The 25,704-nt window shown below is 43.0% G+C and overlaps 1 protein-coding gene across 5 annotated transcripts; it reads right to left on the reverse strand.

The window, feature by feature from the left end:
• Positions 1 to 5,663: 5,663 nt before the first annotated feature.
• Positions 5,664 to 9,487, reverse strand: LOC121970928 (DNA topoisomerase 1 beta-like). Of its 5 annotated transcripts, none has more exons than XM_042521951.1 (8): positions 9,181 to 9,487; positions 8,936 to 8,995; positions 8,726 to 8,820; positions 8,443 to 8,589; positions 7,295 to 7,421; positions 7,071 to 7,145; positions 6,095 to 6,243; positions 5,665 to 5,899 (listed from the first exon to the last, which is right to left on the reverse strand). In XM_042521951.1, the coding sequence occupies exons 1-5, from the start codon at positions 9,313 to 9,315 to the stop codon at positions 7,349 to 7,351; spliced, it is 510 nt and encodes a 169-aa protein (XP_042377885.1). In that variant the 5' UTR covers positions 9,316 to 9,487; the 3' UTR covers positions 5,665 to 5,899; positions 6,095 to 6,243; positions 7,071 to 7,145; positions 7,295 to 7,348. The 5 variants fall into 5 exon arrangements, 4 of the variants coding, with proteins under 4 accessions (XP_042377884.1, XP_042377885.1, XP_042377886.1 ...); XM_042521952.1 differs by having other exon boundaries at positions 5,666 to 5,899; positions 6,189 to 6,243; XR_006109034.1 differs by having other exon boundaries at positions 5,664 to 6,243; positions 9,067 to 9,487.
• Between the last annotated feature and the right edge of the window lie 16,217 nt (positions 9,488 to 25,704).

Here is a 25,704-nt window from a genome sequence, read left to right on the forward strand (position 1 = left end):
AGTTGCTCAATTAATTTATATTGAAGATAACATGGTGTGTGGTATTATACACAGAAGATCATGTTATCGGTTCCTTATAAATTATAAACAGTAGCTCACGACCAAGATGGAAAGGAACAAACCATTGGAAGGTCGTAGTGTAATTAGGTATTAGTTTATCTTAACTATATAATTACACTAGTACACTTAGAGTGTATTGAGTAGGACCATTTGAGTTCATTCCTTTTATACTGACTTTATAAAGGAACAAAGACCTCAGTTATTATGGAAGTGTGTGCTCTTAATCCTAATATAATAACAAGCACATATATTTGATATTTATTTCTTTAATTTATCAATGGGTGAGATTTAGTTCGATGAATCAATAAGCCCGATAAGTTGGGAAATGATATCACTTATAGTGTGTGTTGTTGATTATAGAAGGAAACTGTGTCCTAGAGATACTAGGTTGAGAATGTCCCCAAGAGGAGCTCAAAAGGATTGTCATGTTAAACCCTGCAGGTGGACTTAGTCCGACATGACGATGAAGTTGAGTGGTACTACTCTTGGAGCTAGATATTAATTAAGTGAGTTGTCAGTAACTTACTTAAGTAGTGGACATTTGTTATCTTAAACACAGGGAGACTAACACACTCATAATAAGAAGGAGCCCAAAAATGTAATTTGGGATTGGTGCGGTAGTTCAATAATAATTCTCTAGTGGAATGAATTATTATTGATAAAATTAAGTTATGTGTTCCTCCTCTCGGTCCCTATCGTAGCCTCTTAATTATAGAGTACTATACCCGCCTATACCCACATTCTTACCCATCCTATAGGGGGCCGGCCAAGCTAGCTTGGAGACCAAGCTAGGGCCGGCCATGTTTTGGTTCATGGGTGAATTCATGTGGCCGGCCCTAGCTTGAACTCAAGCTTAGGTGGCCGGTCCTATTAAAATAAAAAGGAATTTTATTTTTTAAAATTTTCTTATGTGGATAATATGATTTAAAAGAGAGTTTAAAATTTTAAATATTTCCTTTTATAAGATTCTACAAAAGATTAAGAGAAGAGTTAAATCTCTTTCCTTATTTGTAGATTAAAAGGTTGATTTTAATTTTGGTAAAAACTTTCCTTTTAATCATGTTCATGATTTAAAAGAGAGTTTAAAAATTAAATATCTCTTTTATAAAGCTTCTACAAAGATTAAGAAAAGATTAGATATCTTTCCTTATTTGTAGATTGGAAGAGATTTTAATTTTTAAAGATAACTTTCTTTTTATCCACGTGTTTAAAAGAAATATTTTAATTTATAAAATTTCCTTTTTATTGACCATCATGAAGGGAAAAATTATTAGAGAATTTTTTTATAAAATTTCCGGAAACAAATTAGGAAAGTTTTAATTCTTGATTGAATTAAATTTCCTTTGCTTGGTTTAAAGTGGTCAGTTGATGAGAAAAAATTATTTTTAATTAAATAAATTTTCCTTATCAATGGAAAAAGAATTAAGGAATTTTTTTTTAAATTTCCTTATTTGCCAAGGCCAAGGATTATAAAAGAGAGGGTAGAGGTGCCTTCATGGCTAACAACTCTATTATTTTTCCTCTCTCTTTTTCTTCCTTGGTGTGGCCGGCCATCCTCTCCTCCTTTCTTCTCTTTGATGGCCGAACCTCATCCTTCTTGTGGAGACTCATATGGTGGCTGGATCAAGTTTAGAGAAGAAGAAGAAGAAGAAGAGAAAGAAAGCTTTGTTTCTAGCATCCCTTGGAGCATGGTGGTGGTGGCCGAACCTCTTCATCCTAGGAGAAGTTTTGATGGCCGAAACTTGTAAGGAAGAAGAAGGTGCTAGGTGGTTCTCATCTCGGAAGATCATTGCCCACACAACGTCCGAGGTTAGAAGAGGAATACGGTAGAAGATCAAGAGGTCTTTCTAAAAGGTATAACTAGTAATTTTTCTTTCCGCATCATACTAGTTATTTTTGGAAATAATACTAAATACAAGAGGCATACGATTCTAGTGTTTCGAATTTGTTTTCGATATAGTGTTCTTTTGTTTTTCTTTTCCTTGTGATTTGATTGTTCTTTTCGATTGACCTAAAGTTATTTTAGGAAATTAAATATTAGCTTTCCTTAAAAGGTTTTGTCTAGTCGGTGGTGGTTGCTCCCATATCCAAGAAGGTCATGTGCCTCGCCACGTCAGTACTGGGAACCAATTTTGGAAATTAATATTTAGTGGAATTAATAACTTAGGTGATTTGGATCAAACGTGTTAAGTTCCGCAGGAGATCCAAGTCAAAACCTAAAAGAACAAATAAATTAAGTTTTGGATCAAACGTGTTAAGTTCCGCAGGCGATCCAAAATTTAATTTAAAAGAACACATGGTAGCTAGGAAAAGGTCAGACCTTTGTACAAAATTTTTGTACAGTGGAACCTCTAGGTTTTCCGAGTAGCAACCAACAATTGGTATCAGAGCTAGGGTTTTGCCTCTGTGTATTTGGTATTTAGGATAATTATGCACATGTCATACATAATTTAGGCAGGATAATAGTAGGATGTGCTAACTCTTTGGTTGCAGGCTCCAACTATTATGGCTTTTAGTTATTATGTGTGTGATTGGACCCTTGGACATGTCAAGGGCATTTATATGTGTGTGCATGATTGTATTATAAAATACAGCAGGAGCTGTATTTAGTTTTATTAGGATTTTATTTTTTGATCTAGTCACATGTACATTCCTTTTATGGAATATAGGATCGATGGATGTAAATTTTATTTTATGTTCGATCTAGTTTACATGTACATTCCTTCGAGGAATATAGGATCGAAAAATGTAAAATTCTATTTATGTCGCGGATCGAATCTTGCAAGGCGTGGAACTTTTTAGAGGACCATAGGCGCAGCGGAACAAGGAGCAAGATGGATGCGACAGCTAGACCCGGTGGCAGTGGCCAAATATGGCAGCAGCTTGGGATGACAACACACGGAGGACAACAAGAGATAAAAGCCATAATAGTTGAAAATTAGATTTTTCTATTTATTTCTTTTATATTGTGCTGTGTGTGCATGTTAGTTTACATATTTAGTAGGCTAGCATAGTTAAAATTCCTCATTTATAAATAACTAAGTGGGAGAGGGATTTTTAAGTAAATCTCATGGTCTCCATTACTGGTTTGTAAGTGATGCAAACAAGCTTGGCGTTGGCTCGAGTGCCTTCCTCCATGCGGATGAGCTTGTTTGTGGATCACTAGAGCAGACTTCCATTTTGGATGACTATAGGAAGTTAATTAAGGCGTGTGATCTTCCCAACGGAAGGGCATAATCTTATTAATGGACTTAGTGTCAGTAATGGTATACACTTAGACACATCTAATAGTATCCTCCCGATCGGGTCATTGCTATTATTTGTGTGACGAATGATACCAACTATTAATTTTATTTGTCGAAAAGTTAGGTTGACAAGATAATAAAATTAATGGGTTAAAATCCTCCTTTTACAAATGTTGAATTTGTATCGTCCACACTAACGTGGCATGAAAATTCGCGGTTTTGAGGTGTTGGTGAATTTAAATAATATTGTTTGAGGAATCGATATTTTTTAAATTCAAAGTTTTGACCAAATATTTGATCAAAGACGGATCAACTATTAATTTTATTAATCATAAAGTAAAGTTGGCGAGATAATAAAATTAATGAATAAAATCTCCTCTTCGATTTTGTATCGTCCACACTATCATTCATGGGGATTTTTAGGAGTTATCTTGACCAAGTATTTTTGTGATTCTTAGGATTTAAAATGTTTGTCAATCCCTAGTAATCATACTATAAGAAAGACTTAGTAATCCCAATTGTAATGATTGGAAATAGGACTTGGACATTAAGGTAAACTGTCTTCTTAGAACTAAGAACAATATAGGTGTATTTAATTAATTAGTTGAAACATGTTTAGTGGTGTTATCTACCGGAACCTGGAGTGTAGATCTGAATGCCGTAATTCATTGCAGGGTTCCAGGAAACCCGGCAACTAAATGAAAATTAAAACACCGTCTACATGGGCACTTCTGTAAAAATGGTAGCTGTTGCAGTGGGAGATGTTTATCTTTTGATAAGAATAAAACATGGATTTTGAGTAATTGTCTTTACACACTTAGAAGAACTAGTTTTCGGTTTCTAAACTATTGAAGAATTGATATTCGCCTCTTTTAATAACAAAGTTGTTATTAAGAAAAGAGGAAGTTATACGATACGATCGTTGGTTGACAATTTATAAATCGATAACTCTCACGATACAACAAATGGAAATTAGTAACACATCTTCTAGAAAGTAACCTTGAAAATGAACCAATTATATCTTTGGCTTAAGGCTAGGTTATATTAACTTGAGTAGGATTCATTGGTAGGTGATGAACTTTTGGATTTATTAGTAGTGGAAATCTTTCCAACCTGAGTCTTACTTGGAAGGAAAAATAACCAAGAAGCTTTTAAGTCTAAGGGGTATGGAGTCGAAGATATATTGGAATTGGTTCATTCGATTTGTGTGATCTATGACTATCCGGACAAGAGGTAGTATTGAATATTTAAACTATTCAAGATACAAATAAATTTACTTAATATACCGCAAAACTAAGTACTTTGATTAGTTCGAAGAGTACAAGGCTGATGCGGAGAAATGTTAAAGTAAAAGTCACTATGGTAAGATCGTAGTGGCAAGTACCTCTTGGGAGAATTTAGGGTCACTTATCGAAGTAGGGATTCAATCCCAACTAAGCACTGGTACACCCCTGAATGGTGTAGAAGAAGGTATAAGACTCTTATAGAAATAAGGAGATTGATGATGCAAATTCATTTTAAGGATATGCTCTGGAAGCGGAGTGAACATAGTACCTTCCAAGTCATAACTCTCTACTCGTATAGAATTCTTTGAATAAGCGTAAGCTATTTTGAAGCATATTCGGATTCAGTAGTCCACATATCTTTGAAGAGACAATGATAAGTTGGACGAGAATTCACTTGTTTGTGGGTTATCCTAGAAATGAAAGTAGGTTTATAGTCTTAAAAATCGGAAGGTCATTATTAGCATCGATGATCGATTTTTAGAAAAGGACTATGTAATAAATCATGTGCCCATAATAAAATTTGTTCTTAAGGAAATAATAAAGACATGTCCAATCTAGTACCAATGTACAGATGAGATACCACGAAAAGCGCATCACGTATCACAAATGATACACAATTGCGAGATAGTGCCTAAATCGTAGTGGGAGGGTTGTTTGCGACCTAAAAGATTCATGTTTTGGGAGAGTTTTGGACTCGATCCCTGGAGCACCTTGAAAAAAGCTAATAGACAACGCTTTTAAGCGTTGTCTTTTTGTCAGTAAAATTGATGTTGTTGTTAAAGATACGCTCAACGACAGCGCTTTTAAAGCGTTGTCGTTTGTAGCAAAGACAATGCTTTAAAAGCGTTATGTATTTTTTAAAACATCATTGTCAGCGCTTTAAAAGCGTTGTTGTTTTTGGCAAAGACAACACCTGTGCAACGCTTTAAAAGCGTTGTCTTTTTAAAATAAAAATAAAAAAAATCTATTTACAAAATTATTTTTTTTATATTTACAAAACTATTAATGCCTATATTTGAATTTGACATATAAAACAACATTAATTAGCTCAACTAATGATTTCAAACTCGTACCAAAACAATAGAATTCAATTACAAAGTATTAGTATTTACAGGAGAATTCAACTATACACAAAGACTAAATAGTTCTGTTTCAAAGTAGATAGTGACATTCGAATTTAAACAAAAAAAAGTATAAAATAGCTAGCCGACCTCGAAGACAACAATCTGCATGCTTACTTTTACTAGATATACTGATCAAAAAGGATTGTCGGCTTGAGACTGGGACAAAACACCTACCACAGTGTATCTGTCACATAAAACAATGCCATTAATATTATGCAAAAGAAATTTTAGGTGGTAAAAGCTGAAACAAAGGTCACAGTTCACACCATACAATAATAAATTTGGATTGAGAAATACAAAATAATCTTATCGAATAATACACTATTTTATGAACTTGGTTTATTTTTCTTATATTCTTTAGAAGCTTATGTTTAATTACTTAGATACGAAATCTAGCTTTAACTGTGGATGATCTCAGGAACAAGAGGGTCGTCCGGATTTGAGTCGGTCAGAAGAGAGCAAATCGAGAGAACCTTGGAGATGGTCAATGCAGATGCTTCTGTTTGAAATGATGTTAGGGTGGTAAACCTGCAATATGATGAAAGAGTAACCTCATAGTGATGATAACTAAATCCCACTGCGAAAAGGCAAATTATCTTATCTATAAGATAGTTTAATTAAGTTTTGAATACTTCTTGAAAGCTACTGTAGAAGGATGAAATAACAATTTTGCCATTACAAATCTTTCATCAATATGCCATTTAAGTCACATCAATATGCATCCTTCTCTACCTATATATCTTTCATAAATACCATTAGTTTAACTTAAATCAAGCTAATCATGTCAGGTCAGCATATATATCTACAATAGCTTTATCAAAATCTTGATAAATATACATCAATCTTCTGCTAGCCTTGTTACAGTCATTTATTCATAAATATTGTGTCATAATAAAAGAAAAGTACAATATCAAATGCCAAAATAATACAATTCTAAGTTTCAACAGATCTATTCAGAACTTTAGTAATTAACCTTGTTTTTTTTTTCAACTTCCTAGTCTTAGATCTTGACTTTACAGGTTCATAAAGTTAAACACAAGCAAAGGCATAGAGGGAATGCTATAACCTATGGAACTCAAAAGACAAAGAAAACAAGTAGTGAATCTCATAACATTAGAAAGACAAGTAGTGAAAAGATAATTACAAAGACAAGTAGTGAATCTCATAACATTTCTTTAACTTTAAGAGTATAGGAAAAAACTAACAAGGGTAGATTGCATCTCATAAGATGTACTAAGCATTGGAAGGGAAAGACAAGCATAGATGAAAATGGATTCCAAAGAAGTAAGAAGTTGCTTTTTGCTAAAGATAATGAACTTACATAAACTTTAGCTAAAACATGATAATGAACTTACATAAACTTGAGCACACCTACTCATAAACATGATCTTGCATACATTCTGCCAACTCCGATCGCACCTCATCAATTTCTTCTCGAGAATACAAAGGATAGAGATACCGTTATCAATAAGGTAAATAAGATGACTTGGAAATAGAAGAAAAACAAAAGACAAAAATCCAGCAATTTAACAGGATCAACAATACCTAAAAAAATACACCTTGGTCATAGGATTGATACCTTTTCATTGCCTGCCCTGAGAGCCAGCTTATCAATAAAGGTAAGTTGCCACTGCTATTTGCCGCTTTGTTGGATCTTTACTATTAAAATCTCTTGTATAGTTTCTTCAAATATTTTGTATATAATCCTGTAACACAAATATAAGAGGAACAAAACTGTATTATTCAATAGAAAAATGAACAATTACACCCTGAACACAATAACCAATTGAGACTTACCAATTAGTACTAAACCTCCCCTCACACTGAAGCATAGAGATACCGTTAAGTACAATGCTTTCACAAAATCAAAAGATTTGATGCTCATATTTAGATACATGAGGAGGGATTCACAGGAAGGCAAAAAGGAGGAAGAGTTTCACAGGTAGAAGAGTGATGAGATTTTCTTAATCAGGATTAGCACTGAAATTAAGATTAGGAGGAGCTGTGCTACTGCATACAAGGCCCACAATCTTGGAAAGTAGCATGTTGAGCCAAAACACCATCAAATATTTGCATGCATTGGTAACCACTTTAAAGATGATGCTGGATATGTTCAAAGCAATGCACAACACTAGGCAGTGGGGTTGAGATGAGGTGAATCGTCAAAGGCGGATAGGAGAGGGGTGTTGAGGGGACATGACTTGGGGAGACACAGTGGACAAGTTTGACTGTAAAACTTCTATAAGAGGTCACAGATTATGGTAGTTGCCATCAGGATCACTAAGGAGAGAGATCACCATTTCCATGATTAGGAGTGGAGAATGATTGTTTGAGAACATAAAAGAAAGATTTTGTAACATTAATAGATGAGAAGGTGGCAAGGTCACTGCATCATATGAAATCCATAGCCTCTTCGCCAATGCATGGAACATGGCTTAATGCTAAGTTAAGAGCAATAAAATTGTACAACAAGTGAAAAATGAACTTACACATACATATAGGAAACCAACATAACCAACATAATAATAACAATGCAGGACTAAACTATTAAGTCAAACAACATATACGTGAAAAAAATCTGACAATCACTAATGAATGAGGACTATCAGAAAACCATAAGTGCTTGCTTTTGCTACCTATGAAGTGAAAGCATAGTACACAGGTCAAAACACATTCAAATTATACATTCAAGAAAAAATAAGAAAGAAACTGTTTAGCTTCAACAACCTGGCTTTCTCATATTTCTCTTTGTCACTTTGCCCTTTTAATGAACTACTCGCTGCCAGAAAGACATACTTGAACTCTTTTGGATTTATGGGATCATTCCAGAATGCCAACCATGTGACATTATTATCATGTTTTACTTCTTTCCATCTGAAAATAATCAAACTGTGAAATAAGAATGACCCCTATAAATGTAATTTGACTCTGACAGGCTATACCAACTACCAACAAGTTCAATCTACTTGGTTCCTTCTTCACTCAAGTTTTTCTCAGTTAACTACTTTACCTTTCACCAGGTATTGAGCATTCCGGAATTGGTGCATCTTTTCCTATATTGATTGTAATATCTCTTGGCTTAATTCTGTTTTTTAGTTTTCCCATCTAAAATCATAGAAAACCAACAGTAAGTCAGTGGAAGATAACAGGATTCTTGAAATTGAAATCAAACCAGACAGCCAAAAACAACTAAAGTAGATACATGACAAGGAAATATGACCTTTGGATGCTCTCCTCGGCCACGAAATAACCCTGGTGGTTCCACTCTGAAGTTCCCAACCTAAAACAGACACATTTGTTAGTAGTCAGCATAAAAATAATTCAGATTTGATAAGCATCACTGATATTGACGTTAAACACTTGGAGGAAGCCTCAGTCGTTGAAATGTTAACAAAGATGCAATGTGTTCATATGAGTTAACAATTTGGAGGAAGGTGAGGAGTAGGAAGAGGCAGCAGCAGCAACCCTTGAAGGAGTTAGGCAGCGGAGGAAGAGGAGGAGGAAGGGGTGGCGATGGGCGTGCCGAGGTAATGGCTCTGCCTCCGAGGGTCGGGCGGAGGGTGTGGGCTCGCAGTTGAGAAGGTTGTTGGGCGTCGTCATCGCCGGCGAAATCCACCACCGCACTTCCCGATTCCTGAGAGGGGTCTGTGCGGCAGTGAAGAGCTGTCGGCCGGTGGTGAGGAAGAAGAGACGGCCGGCGGTGGGAGGTCGTGTGCCCTAGCTGTGCGAGAGGAGATGTCGCGAATAATCACCAGCACTGTGTCGTCGTCGCATGGGTAAAAGGAAACTAAGTTTTCTCCTCCTTTAATCTGGGCCGTCCATATTGTGATGAAGATGGATGAAGATCCAGCCGTCAGATCTTAAGATAAGCGGTCTAGATCACTTAAGATTGAGATGATAACTTGACAGTAGACAACGCTTTTTAAAAATCGTTGTTATAGACACTAAAAAAAAGGCTAATAGACAACGCTTTTTACGAAGCGTTGTCTTTGATCCAAAAAAATCACTAATAGACAACGGTTTTTAGAAAAGCGTTGTCTATTAATAAGAAAATAATGAAATAGACAACGCTTTTCACTAAAAGCGTTGTTAAAAAAAAATAGACAACGCTTTTTAAAAAAAACGTTGTCGTTTAAGTGTTGTAGAATCACAATTTTCTTGTAGTGAGGACATGAACCTGATCTCCGGACATCTTGGCAAAGAGTAATGAATAAAAGAATTAGAATATATATATTCTAATAAAACCTGGAAGCTTGTAGAACTACCAAATGGTGTAAAAGCCTTTGGAGGTGTAAAAAGGTCTATATTAGGAAAAGAGGGATAGACAGGAAGGTAGAAACTTTCAAAGCAAGGCTTGATGAAAAAGAAAACTTTTTCACTGGTAGCCATGCTTAAGTCTATCCGGATTCTTTTATCTATTTGGCAAGTGGATGCCAAGACAATATTCTTTAATGGAAGTCTTGAAGAAAGCATCCATATAAAGCAGCCAGAAGGGTTCATTGTAAAGGGCTAAGAGCATCTTGTGTGCAAGCTCAATCAGTCTATGGACTGAGGCAAAGCTTCAAGGTCTTGGAACATCCGGTTTATCAAAGTAATCCAGATCTTTGGATTTAGTAACCGGATAAGTCTTGTGTATACAAAAGATGTGATGGAAACGTGGTGGTATTTCTTGTACTATACTTAGATAACATTTTTTGGTAGTTGGAAACAATATCAAAATGTTGTCAGAAGTAAGGGTATGGTTGTCCAAACAATTCGATATAAAGGACTTGGGAGAATGTATATATTCTTGAGATCAAAGTAATAAGGGATCGCAAGAAAAGAATATTTTACTTATCCCAAGCTTCATACATCGGAAAAATCCTTGCTCGTTTTAAGCATACAAAACTCGAAAGGTTTCTTACCTTTTAAGGATGGAGTAACTTTATCTAAAGATATGTCTCGTAGACATCAAAGGAGATAAAGCGATTTTTTCTACTGTTGGAAGCCTAATGTATGCTATACACGAGATCAGAAATCTGTTTTGCCAAGGGCATAGTTAGCAGATATCAAAGTAACCCTGGACAAGGACAGTAGACTGCAGTAAAGCATATATTGAAGTACCTTAGAGGCACTAGAGATTATATGCTAGCTTACAAGGTAGTTAATTTGGTCCCTGTGGGTTGCATAGATTTTGACTTCCAATCGGATAGGGACAATAATAAGTCAACCTCGGAATTTTGTGTTTACTTTAGGAGGTAAAGTCATAACTATGGAAAAGTGATAAGCATAGGTGTTTTTCTAGATTCCACCATAGAAGCTTAGTATATGGCAAGCCTTTAAGGTAGCCATAAAAGCTAAATGACTCAATAACCTCAAGATAGACTTAGATATGATTTCTGGTTTGTCCAAAAATTATTACAATTTATTGTAATAATATTGGTGCAGTAACAAACTCGAAGAAACCATAAGTCTATAAGGCAAGTAAACACAATAGAGCGCAAGTACCACCCAATACGAGAAATCGTATAAACGAGGAGAAGTTGTTGTTGGTGCAACCTTAGGTCAAGGTTGACCTGGTCGACCATACTCGAGTTGACTTGACTCGAGTTGTGTTTTGATGTTTGACAAGTTATGTTTGACGTGAACAGAAAAGTTGTATCTTGATGTTTTACAAGGATACAAGCTTGGGAGATTGTGGGTGCAACCCGTGGTCAAGGTTGACCTGGTTGACCCGAGGTGAGTTGACCTGACTCGGAAAAGTCCAAGCAGGGAGCTTGGCACGGGAAAAGTCCAAGCAGGGAGCTTGGCATGGTGAAAAGTCCAAGCAGGGAGTTTGGCATGGTGAAAAGTCCAAGCAGGGAGCTTGGCACGGGAAAAGTCCAAGTATGGAGACTTGGCACGGAGAAGTCCAAGTATGGAAGCTTGGCACATGGGAAGTCGGAGAGGGCTCGGTAGCTCGTTCTCCGGACTGTGGTCAGAGAGGGCTCGGGAGCTCGTTCTCTGGACCGGATGGAAGTCGGAGAGGGCTCGGTAGCTCGTTCCCCGAACTGTGGTCAGAGAGGGCTCGGTAGCTCGTTCTCTGGACCGCAGGTGAAAGTCATGGTGAGTGAAGCCAGGCAGATGGAAAGTCCTGGTGAGTGAAGCCAGGCAGACGGAAAAGTCCTGGTGAGTGAAGCCAGGCAGATTGGAAGTCCTGGTGAGTGAAGTCAGGTGAAAACCCTAGTGAGTGAAGGTAGGTGAAAGTGAAAGTCCTGGTGAGTGAAGCCAGGCAGTTGGTGAAAGTCCTGGTGAGTGAAGCCAGGCAGTTGGGAAGTCCTGGTGAGTGAAGCCGGGCAAGGAAAAATCCAGATGGATCAAGGCTAATCGGACATCTGGTGTTGTGAAGGTCAAGAAGGTCAAGGGAGTGACCGGATATTTGGCACGAAGAGAAAAGTCCAAGTGAGTCAAAGGGATTGACCGGACACTTGGTGGGGAGTCTTAGCAGGTCAAGGGAGTGACCGGATGCTAAGCATGATGTACCAACAGGTCAAGGTTGACCGGATGTTGGTTTGGAAGGCTTGGGACTTGGTTTGGGCAAAAACCAAGCTCTGGATCGATCGGTGGATCGATCCGGTGATCGATGAGTATCCGGATCGGTGCGGTGACCGATCGGTAACAACGATAGCCTCTTGAGTGTTATCGATCGGTGCGGACCGATCGAAACAACGATCGAAGGCAAGAAGTTCGAGAGAAAAGGAAGGGACATGCATCGATCGGTCCCTGGACCGATCGAGGAAGCTCGATCGGTCCGGACCAATCAGATCTTCTGGACCGATCGGGACATAGCTTGATCGGTCGAGGCTCGGTCCCAAGACCGATCAGGGATGGACCGATCAGGTTGGAGCCTGATCGGTCGAGAACTATCCGTTGGCTCACAACGGTCTTCTCTTCTGTCTTCTGGTTTCTTCTTCGCAGTGGATGCGGATATAAAGGCGAGGGCTTCTACGGAGGGACAACTTCTTACTTCTTCTTCCTCCTCTGAATTGTTCTGAGCTTTGTTGAGCTTCCTGAGCTCCGAAGCTTCGTGTGAGCTTCTTCGACTGAGTTGCTTGTTGGCATTCGTCCGTGAAGTTGGTGCTTCATCCGGGACTTTAGTCGACAAGAAGGCAAGCGAGTATTTGTACATTCATTGTGTATTTTGTTCTTGCTCTTCTTTGTATTTCCATATTGCTGTTGCAAGCTATTGTGGCGAGGTTTCTCCACCCACAAGGAGTATTTATTAGCCGGTTCTCCGGGGACTCATCCACCGACGGATTGATAGGGCTCATCCACCTTACGGACACGCCGAGGAGTAGGAGTATCACCTCCGAACCTCGTTACATCCATCGAGTTTGAGGTTTGTCTTCTTCCTTTTCGTTTCTACGATTTCATTTCCGCTGCGCTAACCCTAATCGTAGGAAGAAACGCGAAGAATTTGGGGCGGCTATTCACACCCCCCCTCTCTAGCCGCGACCGTCGATCCTAACAAGTGGTATCAGAGCCCGGACTGCCAGAAGGTTTAACCGCCGACTGTGCACAAGAGCTATGATCTGATTGAGCCATGTGGGTACAATATTGACCTCGAACAAAGAAAGTGGGGGCTCCTATGTTCGGATCAAGAGGACCAGACACAAGGCAGGAAGTCCTAGTTGCGACTAGGCAAGGAGGTCCTAGTAGGTCGGGTGGACCGAGGGGCAGGAAGACCTGGTGGGTCGAGAATCGGATATGGGAAGCCTATGGTCCTTTGTTTTAGGGGGGGATTGTTGGGTTGCAAGGTTGCAAACATAGTCCCATATTGGAAACACATGGGAAAGATTATGGGTTTATAAGAGAAAAGATATCTCCATTGGCGTGATGCCTTTTGGGGAGAGCCCAAGAGCAAAACCATGAGGGCTTAGGCCCAAAGTGGACAATATCATGCTATTGTGGAGATATCTAAATTCTTTTCGATCCAACAGTTGTTGCCGCCTAGATTGCATCAGGTGATGACCTACAGATCCTTTCACTAAGGTCCTTAAGGCAAGAGCTTTTGATGGGCATGTTGAAGGGTTGGGAATCAGATGTATGGCAGTAGATATAGCAGCTTAGTCTTTTAGTATAAGTGGGAGATTGTTAGGATGTATACTAAAAGCCTAGCTTTTGGTATAAACATTTATCTAGAAATAAGAATCACATTGGTCAAATGTCTACATTTATGATAAATGTAGTTGCTCAATTAATTTATATTGAAGATAACATGGTGTGTGGTGTCATACACAGAAGATCATGTTATCGGTTCCTTATAAATTATAAACAGTAGCTCACGACCAAGATGGAAAGGAACAAACCATTGGAAGGTCGTAGTGTAATTAGGTATTAGTTTATCTTAACTATATAATTACACTAGTACACTTAGAGTGTATTGAGTAGGACCATTTGAGTTCATTCCTTTTATACTGACTTTATAAAGGAACAAAGACCTCAGTTATTATGGAAGTTTGTGCTCTTAATCCTAATATAATAACAAGCACATATATTTGATATTTATTTCTTTAATTTATCAATGGGTGAGATTTAGTTCGATGAATCAATAAGCCCGATAAGTTGGGAAATGATATCACTTATAGTGTGTGTTGTTGATTATAGAAGGAAACTGTGTCCTAGAGATAATAGGTTGAGAATGCCCCCAAGAGGAGCTCAAAAGGATTGTCATGTTAAACCCTGCAGGTGGACTTAGTCCGACATGACGATGAAGTTGAGTGGTACTACTCTTGGAGCTAGATATTAATTAAGTGAGTTGTCAGTAACTTACTTAATTAGTGGACATTTGTTATCTTAAACACAGGGAGACTAACACACTCATAATAAGAAGGAGCCCAAAAATGTAATTTGGGATTGGTGCGGTAGTTCAATAATAATTCTCTGGTGGAATGAATTATTATTGATAAAATTAAGTTGTGTGTTCGGGGCGAACACGGGATGCTTAATTTTATCGAGAGACCAAAACCAATTCCTCCTCTCGGTCCCTATCGTAGCCTCTTAATTATAGAGTACTATACCTGCCTATACCCACCTTCTTACCCATCCTATAGGGGGCCGGCCAAGCTAGCTTGGAGACCAAGCTAGGGCCGGCCATGTTTTGGTTCATGGGTGAATTCATGTGGCCGGCCCTAGCTTGAACTCAAGCTTAGGTGGCCGGCCCTATTAAAATAAAAAGGAATTTTATTTTTTAAAATTTTCTTATGTGGATAACATGATTTAAAAGAGAGTTTAAAATTTTAAATATTTTCTTTTATAAGATTCTACAAAAGATTAAGAGAAGAGTTAAATATCTTTCCTTATTTGTAGATTAAAATGTTGATTTTAATTTTGGTAAAAACTTTCCTTTTAATCATGTTCATGATTTAAAAGAGAGTTTAAAAATTAAATATCTCTTTTATAAAGCTTCTACAAAGATTAAGAAAAGATTAGATATCTTTCCTTATTTGTAGATTGGAAGAGATTTTAATTTTTAAAGATAACTTTCTTTTTATCCACATGTTTAAAAGAAATATTTTAATTTATAAAATTTCCTTTTTATTGACCATCATGAAGGGAAAAATTATTAGAGAAATTTTTTATAAAATTTCTGGAAACAAATTAGGAAAGTTTTAATTCTTGATTGAATTAAATTTCCTTTGCTTGGTTTAAAGTGGTCGGCCACATTGTTGATGAGAAAAAATTATTTTTAATTAAATAAATTTTCCTTATCAATGGCAAAAGAATTAAGGAAATTTTTATTTAAATTTCCTTATTTGCCAAGGCCAAGGATTATAAAAGTCTGCTGCTGGACCACGGTATCCATCGTGGTACGCAGGCTGGCTACCTCCAGGGTCAGCTCCTCAAGGCGAGTGGAAACCGTCTCCTCAAAACTCGGAGAAGCTGGCCCATGGAACTCCTCCTCAGCCTCATCCTCCGCAGGAGCCAAGGCCTGTGCCTCCCCCCTGTGGCGAGCTCGGGGTCCCTCCCCAAAAGCACGGCCATCGATCCATCTAACTCCAGCTGGACCACCAATCAGACCCGACTTCTTGAAAGAGCGTGAAGAAATCCGAGAATAAGCCACGGTCATGTGCTCCAAACGTCCCTTGGAGACATCAACCTTCTCTCCAAACGTCCCTTGGAGACATCAACCTTCTGGGACGCCAGCCAATCTGTGATAAGATGCCCGAAAGGCATATGTATCGTCTGCTGCACGGGCTGGGTGAAATGGATGATGCAATGAAAGATATTCAGAGGGATGTTGATGTCAAGGGAATGACGAATGGCGTAGAGAGCAAACATATGAGGCGGTCGTAGAGTGGCTAGGGCACGAGAGGCAATGGGGAAAAGACAGTTGATGATCACTTTAAACAAAGCGGCATTTTCAGCCGATAACTCAAGAGAAGAAAACTTAGTGATATGAGCATCTGGCCCATCCGGACGAGGACGACCAAAGAAGAACTGATGCATGGAGGCAATGCTAATATGCTCAAAAGGTGGAGGCAGCTCATCGGGAAGATTCGGATAAAAGACAAAATCATTGTTTGAGGGTAGACATTCGAGATAAGATTGAAGAATCTCATAAGAGAAGTCCAGGCTCCGTCTTGCAACACGAGTGCGATAATTTACACCATCTGAAGTGTGTAAATTATTATAGAATTCGGAGACAAGACCTATATTGACGTCCCTCTCACAGGTCAACAAGGAGTCAAGTTTATAATGCTTGAACCTATTATAGGTATCAAAACATGATGTCCTATAGTATGGTAAATCAACTGATCTAGGGGGTATAAGTTTGAAAGCATTTTTGGTGAAAGCTTGTTGCATTGCAGCATTTGGAAACCTAGGGTCAGTGGGAGGTTGAGGACGTGAGGAAGGGACAGACAACCCTTCGCCCGATTCACGGACCTTTTGTTTCTTTCTGTGGGATAGAAAACAAATGCACGAGATGCCCAGGGTTGACAGTGAACGGGAAGGAATGCAAGTAATGCAAAGATTCAAGGGTAATGCAAGTAATGCAATGCATGAGGGATAATACAATGCATAAAGACACAAAAAAACATACAGATTAGGTCAAAAATAGGAGCAAAAAGAACAACAAGGAGTAGAGCAAGGAATGTTACCTAGGGTTAGGGTTTGGAGTCCGCATCTTGTGTGAGGACGCGGAGACGAGGAAGGGAGCTGCCCAGTGCGTCGAGAGAGAGCTGGAAGAGAAGTGGAATAGCTCCTCTTCGCCGGAGAAGCACGCCGGAGTGACGAACGAGACAGAGGAAAACGTCGCCTGGCAAGTCGCCTAGGGCAAGACCGCGTCGAGAGAGAGAAAAGAGGAAAAAGAGTGAGGGGATCGATTCGGATCTAAGGGTTTAAGACGGGTTTTAGGGTTTCGATCGATTGAGAGTAAGTGAATCGATCGGTCGATCGATTCACAATGCTTCTGTGAAAATCGAACAGACGGCTGAATCGATCCATAGATCGATTCAGACGCCTTCTGTGGAAAACTGACAGGGCGTCTCAATCGATCCATTGATCGATCGAGGTGCTCTGAATCGATCCATGGATCGATTCAGATGCCTTCTGTGACCGAGTGCGAGCCTCCCAATCGATTGACCAATCGACTGAGAAGCCTGATATTTCTGTACTTCTGAAGAACTTTCAGAACTCAGATTCGAACAAAAACAAAAAATTGTACATTACTCCAAAAATCACGAAATTTTGCATAGACACTATATATGTCCCATATTATCAAGAAAAAATAAAGTTTAATAAAAATAAACTCGTCTTAGTGAAAACTTACACAAACTACAAATTATTGAAAACTTCAAAGATATGAGGAAGTTTGTATCTATCTTTTTCATAATAATCCCCATCCAATAACACACTTCAACCAATGTTTCAGAAATGAGGTGTTACATGGTCAATTGGAAATTTCCAATCATAATCGTAGGGCAACGGGCACATGATGATCCTGTCCGAACCAGAAGTCAACAGACGCTGGGCACGTGACGCTCCAAGGCTCGCCGATGTAGGTCTCCAACTAGTGTCGAGATGCTCCGGCTATCCTGCACAGAAGTCGAGCCGGGAAGGGGATTCCCAGCGACGACCCTCCGACGCTCAAGTCAGGTAAATCACGATGAACAAGGTGGCTCCAGAAGTCTCAGAGTACATACCAGAATCCCTTGTCGATGAAACCTGAGGTTCTTTATATAGAGCTGTGAAAGGTTTGGGCACGCGTACCAAGGTGCATAAGTGTCCCCTGTCCTATCCTAGGTATGCGGCTGTCAGAAAGCTTACCTGTCCTTTCCTAGGTACGCGGCTGTCAGAAAGTTTACCTGACCCATATCGCTACAGTCAAAGCACGCCCTCGATGGGACAGCAGAATCCCCTGTCACAAGATTTGGAGCATGACACACACGTGAAACCTACAGGTTGTCAGAGAAAGAAATCCTCTGGCCCTTTCCTTTGCTCCAAACTTGTAGTCCGAGCGGAAAGATACCTAAACATCCGACCGGACATCCGCAGTGGTTTACTTGTGCTTTGTGGAGACTAACAAACAGGGGTGCTTTATGACGTGATCGGTCAAAGGTCAGCTCGGTCCATGACCTTTTTAACTGAGCGTCGGAACCCCGATTTGACAGGGTGCCTACCAACTATAAGTGCAAACCGGCCGGACCCTTCCGGGTACTCGATTCCATCGGCCGGCCGGCAGTCCAGTCGGACCGGCCATCTATGGCCGTCCGTCCGGTCGGACCACACTCTCCTCTGGGTGTTCCGGTGACTTCCACTTGGCGTTGACTTTGCAAGAGAAGGGGGGGCCCGCTCTTACTACCGGATCACTTGCCTTCCCTTCAAGTCTAGTCGAAGGAGGCGCATAGTCCGACTGACTGGACTGTGAGTCTAGCCGAACGGCTCTTCCATGCTAATCTTCTCCGCCCGGTCAGCGGCAGAGGTATCCTTGAATGAATCAATGATGGCTTTCGCCGGATCTCCTTGCGTTCTGCGCCAATCTTCGACATCAATGTCGATCATACCTTCATTAATTGCTCCGAATGATTGACTGCCACGTGGAGCAATGCCATCAGAGTACGGAGGCGGTTGCATGATATTTTGATGTGACCGAAGCAATTCGAAATAAACGGCTAGATGTATGCATTGATTCCCGTGACCTGGATCCGACGGTGGAGGCCGACCGGCCCTCACCCTATAAATTCTTCGTTTCCTTCTCGCCTTCACACGCCTCCGTTACCTCTACTGTTGCTCTCTGCGCTGTGGAGCTCCGGCGATCTTGTTGCTGCCTTCTGACGCTCTTCGGCGCCTTTCCTCGATTCATCTCCCCTCAGTAAGGTTTTAGATCTCTCCTCCTTCCTTTCCGGTATCTAATCCGTATTTCTTCCCCTAGCTCGAGTCTTTGAAATTCCATTCCTTCGTCTTTGGAACTTCCTTTTTGATTTCTTCTGCCCCGATCATGGCCAGTTCTTCTCATCCCGAAGAACAATCCTTAGGCCCATGGTATACTACCATGCGATCTCGTTTCGAACAACGGGATTTTGATATTTTGGCTGACAATTTCGAAATCCCCGAGGATATCGAAGTTCGCCTAGCTGGTCCTGCCGCTCGGCCACACAGACCGCCGCGCGGTGGTTTCTGTGTCTTTCGCGACCAATTTACCGCCGGTCTGCGGTTCCCCGTCCATCCTTTTATAGCAGACGTCTGCAATTATTTTGGCGTGCCGCTCGGAAGTTTAGTACCAAACACCTTCCGTCTCCTCTGCGGCGTTGTCGTTTTGTTCAAGATTCACAACATTCCCCTCCGACCGGAGGTCTTCTTTTATTTCTATTATCCTAAGCAAGCCGAGCCGGGCACCTTTATGTTCCAAGCTCGGCCCGGTTTGGTCTTCTTCAATAAACTACCCACTTCCAATAAACATTGGAAGGACTATTATTTCTACCTCCGCATGCCCAGTCAGCCAAACTTTCCGACCCAGTGGCAAGTCAGTCTACCTCCCCCTCCCGAACTGAAGAAATTCAAGACCCGACCGGACTATCTTCACGCCGCAAATGTACTAGCCGGTCTACGACTTGACATCAACAAGCTTCTTCACGAGGGAGTGATGTACATTTTTGGGCTGAGTCCTATACGGACCCCACTTCCGACCGGCTTCGGTAAGAACTTTGCTTTGGCACTTGCTTTAATTGCTAACTGATTTCTTTTTCTCTTCATGCAGCTGACATCGTCATGGACTCGGTGATGGCCGGCGTTCTAAAGAGAAAGGCAGCAGCGCTGGAGGCTGTGGCAGCCAAAGAAATGAAGGCACTGGGTATTCAGCCGGTCGGGCCTCTCAACAGCATGTGGACAGCGGCGCTACCCCCTCCAGGGAACCAACGGCCCCCGAGGAAGGGTCCGTTCGGGAGGAGGATCAGCCGCTGCAAAAGAGACGCCGAGTGGAGACCCCGCTACGCTCGGCTACCTCCGCGGTCCAACCCTCTGACCGGGCCGCCTCGACTGCGAAAGGGAAGGCACCGGTGCCTGAGACCATTTCATCTGACCGGACGCCTTCTGACTGGGACGAGCTGACTGCTCCGGTCGAGGCCACTCCGGTCGACACTCTCCCCCCCGCTCGCCGTTCAGTCCAACGTTCGACCATCCATTCGCGGTCTTCTGCGCCAGCTTCTGATCCCGGTCGGGCGATCCCTGGGCACGGCCGCACAATACGGGTTACTCTTCATCTTCCGACTGAAGAGTTGCTGCCAGAAGCTGACCGGACGACCGTGCCCGAGCACACTGTTACTTTGAAAGGGCCCCTCGCCGAGATGTGGGCCGACGCTCGGGCGCGCGTAGCACTGATCCCTCTCCAGAACTTAGCCAACAGCCACATGCAAGCGGCTACGGGGGTAAGTTCTTCGTTGTTTTTTGTTTTTTGTTTTACCTAAAATATTTCCGCTCGGCTTCTAACAACTGCGCCTTTCGTTTCAGAGGTGGGTGGAAGAGATAGCAGTTTCCAACCGTCTGGCTATGGCGGACGAGGAGATAAGGCAACTGCGGGCGGCAGGTGGTCCGAGCGGCTCCCAAGGACCTTCCTACTCCGAGCTGCAAAAAGAGCTGAAGAAAACTCAAACTCTGCTAGCTGCTGAGCAGAAGAAAACAGCTGATCAGGCCCACGCCCTAGCCGAGTCCGAGCGACAGGTCAAGTCGCTTGACACAAAGATAACTCTGGCCACCACTCGGAAGAACACAGCCATCTCCGATCTGGAGAAGAAAAACGTGGAGGCCCGGGGCCTGGAGTTGAAGATAAAGGAGCTGACGGAGCAGCTCGATCGGGAGAAGGCAGGCCGCTCGGCCGATGCGGAGAAGATTGAACGTCTGAATGAGGCCCTGACAAGCTCCCAGGCAACCTTCAAGGAATACCAGGATGCCGAGCCGAGCCGAGTCGCCGCTCTCCGACAAAGTTACATCCGATCGCCCGAGTTCTCGGAGAAAATTTGCGAGCGGATGTACTCGGCTTTCGACCGGCAATTACGGCCACTATGACCTATCTGAAGTCGAAGGGCCTTCTTCCGGAGTCCACCAATATTCCAGCCGGCGATCAAGTGGAGCTCCTGAGCAACATTCCGAGGGACCTCTACGACTACATCGAGTAATTTTTGTAATTTCGCCGCTCGGCTGAACATGAACCTTTTTGTACTTAGGCCACTCGACCTAAGGTTCTAATTTTAATGAAATGCTTTCCTTTCGTGTACTCTATCTTTTTGCACTGTTCCCTGGCTAACACTTGTACGGTCCGCTCGTCTTCTATCACATCATACCTTGGGCATTCGAGGTGCATTCTTCCAGAATGAAGTGTTTTCCCCAGCTCTTCCGTCCGGCCGAATATCAATCTGGGCTGCTAGCCAGAATCGATCGCTATAAGCCGATCCGAACCTTTTATACCTCGAGTCCGATCGGAAAATAGCTTCGGTCTGACAATCGGCGGGGAATACGAATAATCGCAGTGTCGACGATATTCCGCTCGGATTATTTGTAGACGCCGGCTCGTCTCTTGATTTTTAACGACGGAGCTCGTCGGCGCGGATATTTATAGCTGGTCGGCGCGGCTCTCGATCTTTAACGACGGAGCTCGTCGGCGCGGATATTTATAGCCGGTCGGCGCGGCTCTCGATCTTTAACGACGGAGCTCGTCGGTGTTCCGCTCGGAGGGTTTATAGACGCCGGCTCGTCTCTTGATTTTTAACGACGGTGCTCGTCGGCGCGGATATTTATAGCCGGTCGGCGCGGCTCTCGATCTTTAACGACGGAGCTCGTCGGTATTCCGCTCGGAGGGTTTATAGACGCCGGCGCGTCTCTTGATTTTTAACGACGGAGCTCGTCGGTATTCCGCTCGGAGGGTTTATAGACGCCGGCTCGTCTCTTGATTTTTAACGACGGTGCTCGTCGGTATTCCGCTCGGAGGGTTTATAGACGCCGGCTCGTCTCTTGATTTTTAACGACGGTGCTCGTCGGTATTCCGCTCGGAGGGTTTATAGACGCCGGCTCGTCTCTTGATTTTTAACGACGGTGCTCGTCGGTATTCCGCTCGGAGGGTTTATAGACGCCGGCTCGTCTCTTGATTTTTAACGACGGTGCTCGTCGGCGCGGATATTTATAGCCGGTCGGCGCGGCTCTGCGGTTTAACGTCTGGGCTAGACGGCCGTCAAGGCTAATTTTGACACTTCCGTTCGGAGTTGCTCTTCGCCTTTCCCCCAGCTTGGATAATGCCCTCCTGGCCGCACGGCTCAGGATCTACTTCATCGAGTATTTTGGCTCGGATAATATACCTCCGTTCGAAGGGTACGGGGCCTTCGATCTTCGAGCGTTCGGCTTGACCAATTTAATTCCGGCCGAACGGCACGGGTTATTTGCTTACAAGTCTAACCACATAAACCTCCCGGCCGATCGGCCTGGGGGCCTTCGCGCTACGATGATAATGCCTTATATTCGCTCCTTGGACTTTTCATCTCTGCATTTCAAGTATTTAGTCGAAAAATGAAATACACGGTGATTTACACCTTTCACCTCGCCCGGTAAGGCTGGAGGTGGTTCGCTCCGGCCTATCTAGCTGCCGTCCGTCCTCATCCTCCAGATAGTATGGCGGAGCCTTTCGATGATTTTGAAAGGGCCCGCCCATGAAGCTTGCCGACGTCGCCGACCGGCTTGACTTTCTTCGAGACAAGATCGCCGACTTGGAACGATCCGGGAATTACGTGCCGGTTGTAGTTTTGCTTCATCCGTGACGGCACGCCATCAGCCGAACGGAAGCCTTTGCCCTCTCCTCTTCTACCAAGTCCACTCCATGTTTCTTCGTTCGGTGTTGTCATCATCATAGTTACGGATCTGGCCGACTCAACGCCGACTTCGACAACCTCACCGCCATATACCAAATGGAACGGTGTGACTCCCGTCCCTTCTTTTGGCGTCGTTCGGATAGCCCACAAGACGCTTGGCACTTCATCCCCAACTCCTCCCAAATGGTCGAGCCGAGCACGCAGAATACGGAGAATTTCCGACCGTTGCTCGAGGATAGGCCACGGACGTGAAATGTTGCTCGATCCGTAGCTTTGGCACCAATCCTCCAACATCTTCCCTGTGAACTGCCGCCGTTGTCGGACACCAGTCGGCGAGGATGCCGAACCGACAAATGATGTCTTGCCAGATGAATTTTTAACCATTTGCTCGGTGATCTTTGCCAGGCCCGGCCTCCACCCACTTGGAGAAATAATCTACCGCCACTAGTAAAATTTCCTCGCCGCCATCGGAAATGGACCCACAATATCCATTCCCCACCGATCGAACGGACATGAGATGGTTGATGCCTTCATCTCCTCTGCCGGTCGGTGGGAGAAGTTGTGATACTTCGGCATGAAAGGCATGTAGATATTGTCCGAGCGGCATCCGCTTGTAAAGTTGGCCAAAGTATCCGGCCAAGAGGATCTTCTTGGCTAACGTCCCTGGATGACCTCCACATGATCCTTGATGTACTTCACGGAGGTAAGTTGAGTCCTCCGAGCTCACATTTTAGCAGAGGACGCGAGAAAGCTTTCTTGTAAGCTGATCTCCGATGAGTGTAAACCGACCGGCTCTTCTTCCGAGGAGCCGGGCTGCATATTCATCGGATGGTGTGGTGCCGAACGGAGGAATTCTATAATAGGTGTCCTCCAGTCACTTGGAAACGCGAGGCCTTGCATCCGGTCGACATGCGCCACCATCAGCGTTTTTTCAATTGGCTGCTGAATGGCGACCGGCGTTATTGAGCTCGCGAGTTTGGCCAACTCATCGGCCGCCTGGTTCTCCGTTCGGGGAATCTTCTGGATAAGCACTTCTCGGAAAGTAGCTTTGAGTTTTTCAAAGGCCTCAGCGTAGAGTTTAAGCCGAACACAGTTGATTTCAAAGGTGCCGGAAAGTTGCTGAGCGGCCAACTGTGAATCCGAATAGAGAGTTACCCGACCGGCCCCCACATGTCGTGCCGCCTGTAATCCGGCTATAAGGGCCTCATACTCTGCCTCATTGTTGGTGGCCTTGTAGTCCAGCCGGACGGATAGGTGCATCTTTTCTTCTTGCGGTGAGATAAGTAATATCCCAATTCCGCCTCCGAGTCGAGTGGAAGACCCATCCACATATATCTTCCACAGAGCTTCCGGCTCGGGCCTCTGCACTTCGGTCACAAAATCAGCCAAGGATTGGGCTTTAATCGCCGAGCGGGGCTGGTATTGGATGTCAAACTCGCAATTCTGCCGTCCACTTGATAAGCCGTCCGGACGCTTCTGGATTCAACAGGACTCTTCCGAGTGGACTGTTCGTCGGGACAATGATTGTGTGGGCCAAGAAATACGGTCGAAGGCGCCGAGCGGCTAGAACCAATGCAAAGGCCAACTTCTCGAGCCCGGTGTAGCGAGATTCAGCATCTTTCAAAATATGGCTCAGAAAATACACCGGCTGCTCTTCGCCGTTCGCCCTCACAAGTGCTGAGCCTACAGCATGCTCAGTTGACGACAAATACATATACAGTGACTCGCCTCCGATCGGCTTGGCCAGTACAGGCAGGGAATTCAGATATGTTTTCAACTCTTCAAATGATCGGTCACACTCTTCGTTCCACTGAACTTAGTAGCTTTGCGTAGGATTTTGAAGAATGGCGAGCTCCGGTCGGCGGTTTTGGAGATGAATCTGGACAAAGCGGTTATCCGACCGGTCAACCGTTGCACTTCCCTTGTGTTTCGGGAGGAAGCATGTCTTGCAGAGCTTTCACCTTGTTGGGATTTGCTTGATCCCCGCTCGGTCACTATATACCCCAAGAACGCCCTCCTTTCCGAACAGGCATTCTCGGGATTTAGCTTGACTCCATATTTGCGCGGTGTCGGAATGTTTCTTCCATATCCTTGAAAAGATCGGCCGCTCGGACGGATTTGATAAGAATGTCGCCCACGTAAACTTCCAGATTCCGCCCGAATACCTTGTTCATCAAGCGCTGATAGGTGACCCCGGCATTCTTCAATCCGAACGGCATCACATTGTAGCAATATGTGCCGTCGGCTGTTACGAAGCTCACCTTTTCTTGATCTTCACGGGCGAGCGGTACCTGGTGATAGCCCTGGTAGGCGTCGAGCATGCAAATTAACTCACAGCCGGCCGTAGAGTCCACCAGCTGATCTATCCGGGGCAGAGGATAAAAATCTTTGGGACATGCTTTGTTTAAGTCCCGAAAGTCAATGCAAACTCGCCACTTGCCGCCCGGCTTGGAGACCAATACCACGTTGGCTAGCCAGCTCGGGAACTGCACCTCGCGTATGTGGCCGGCCTCCAGAAGTTTCTCTACTTCCGCCCGGATTATGGCATTCTGCTCGGCGCTAAAATCTCTTTTTTTCTGCTTTACTGGCCGAGCGTCAGGTCGGACATGCAACTCATGTTGCGCTAGGCTAGGCGAAATTCCGGGCAACTCGTGTGTCGACCAAACAAAGACATCAT

Source organism: Zingiber officinale, chromosome 4A, assembly GCF_018446385.1.
Source record: "Zingiber officinale cultivar Zhangliang chromosome 4A, Zo_v1.1, whole genome shotgun sequence".
Lineage (NCBI taxonomy): Eukaryota > Viridiplantae > Streptophyta > Magnoliopsida > Zingiberales > Zingiberaceae > Zingiber > Zingiber officinale.

What these genes read in the sequence shown, in the direction of transcription:
- LOC121970928 (XM_042521950.1), bottom strand. Translation starts at nt 9,315, where the DNA reads ATGACGACGCCCAACAACCTTCTCAACTGCGAGCCCACACCCTCCGCC. An exon ending in GCTGCCTAACTCCTTCAAGG is followed by an intron (nt 8,996 to 9,180) that starts GTTGCTGCTGCT and finishes TGTCTGTTTTAG; the next exon opens with GTTGGGAACTTCAGAGTGGA. An exon ending in TGCTCAATACCTGGTGAAAG is followed by an intron (nt 8,590 to 8,725) that starts GTAAAGTAGTTA and finishes GATTATTTTCAG; the next exon opens with ATGGAAAGAAGTAAAACATG.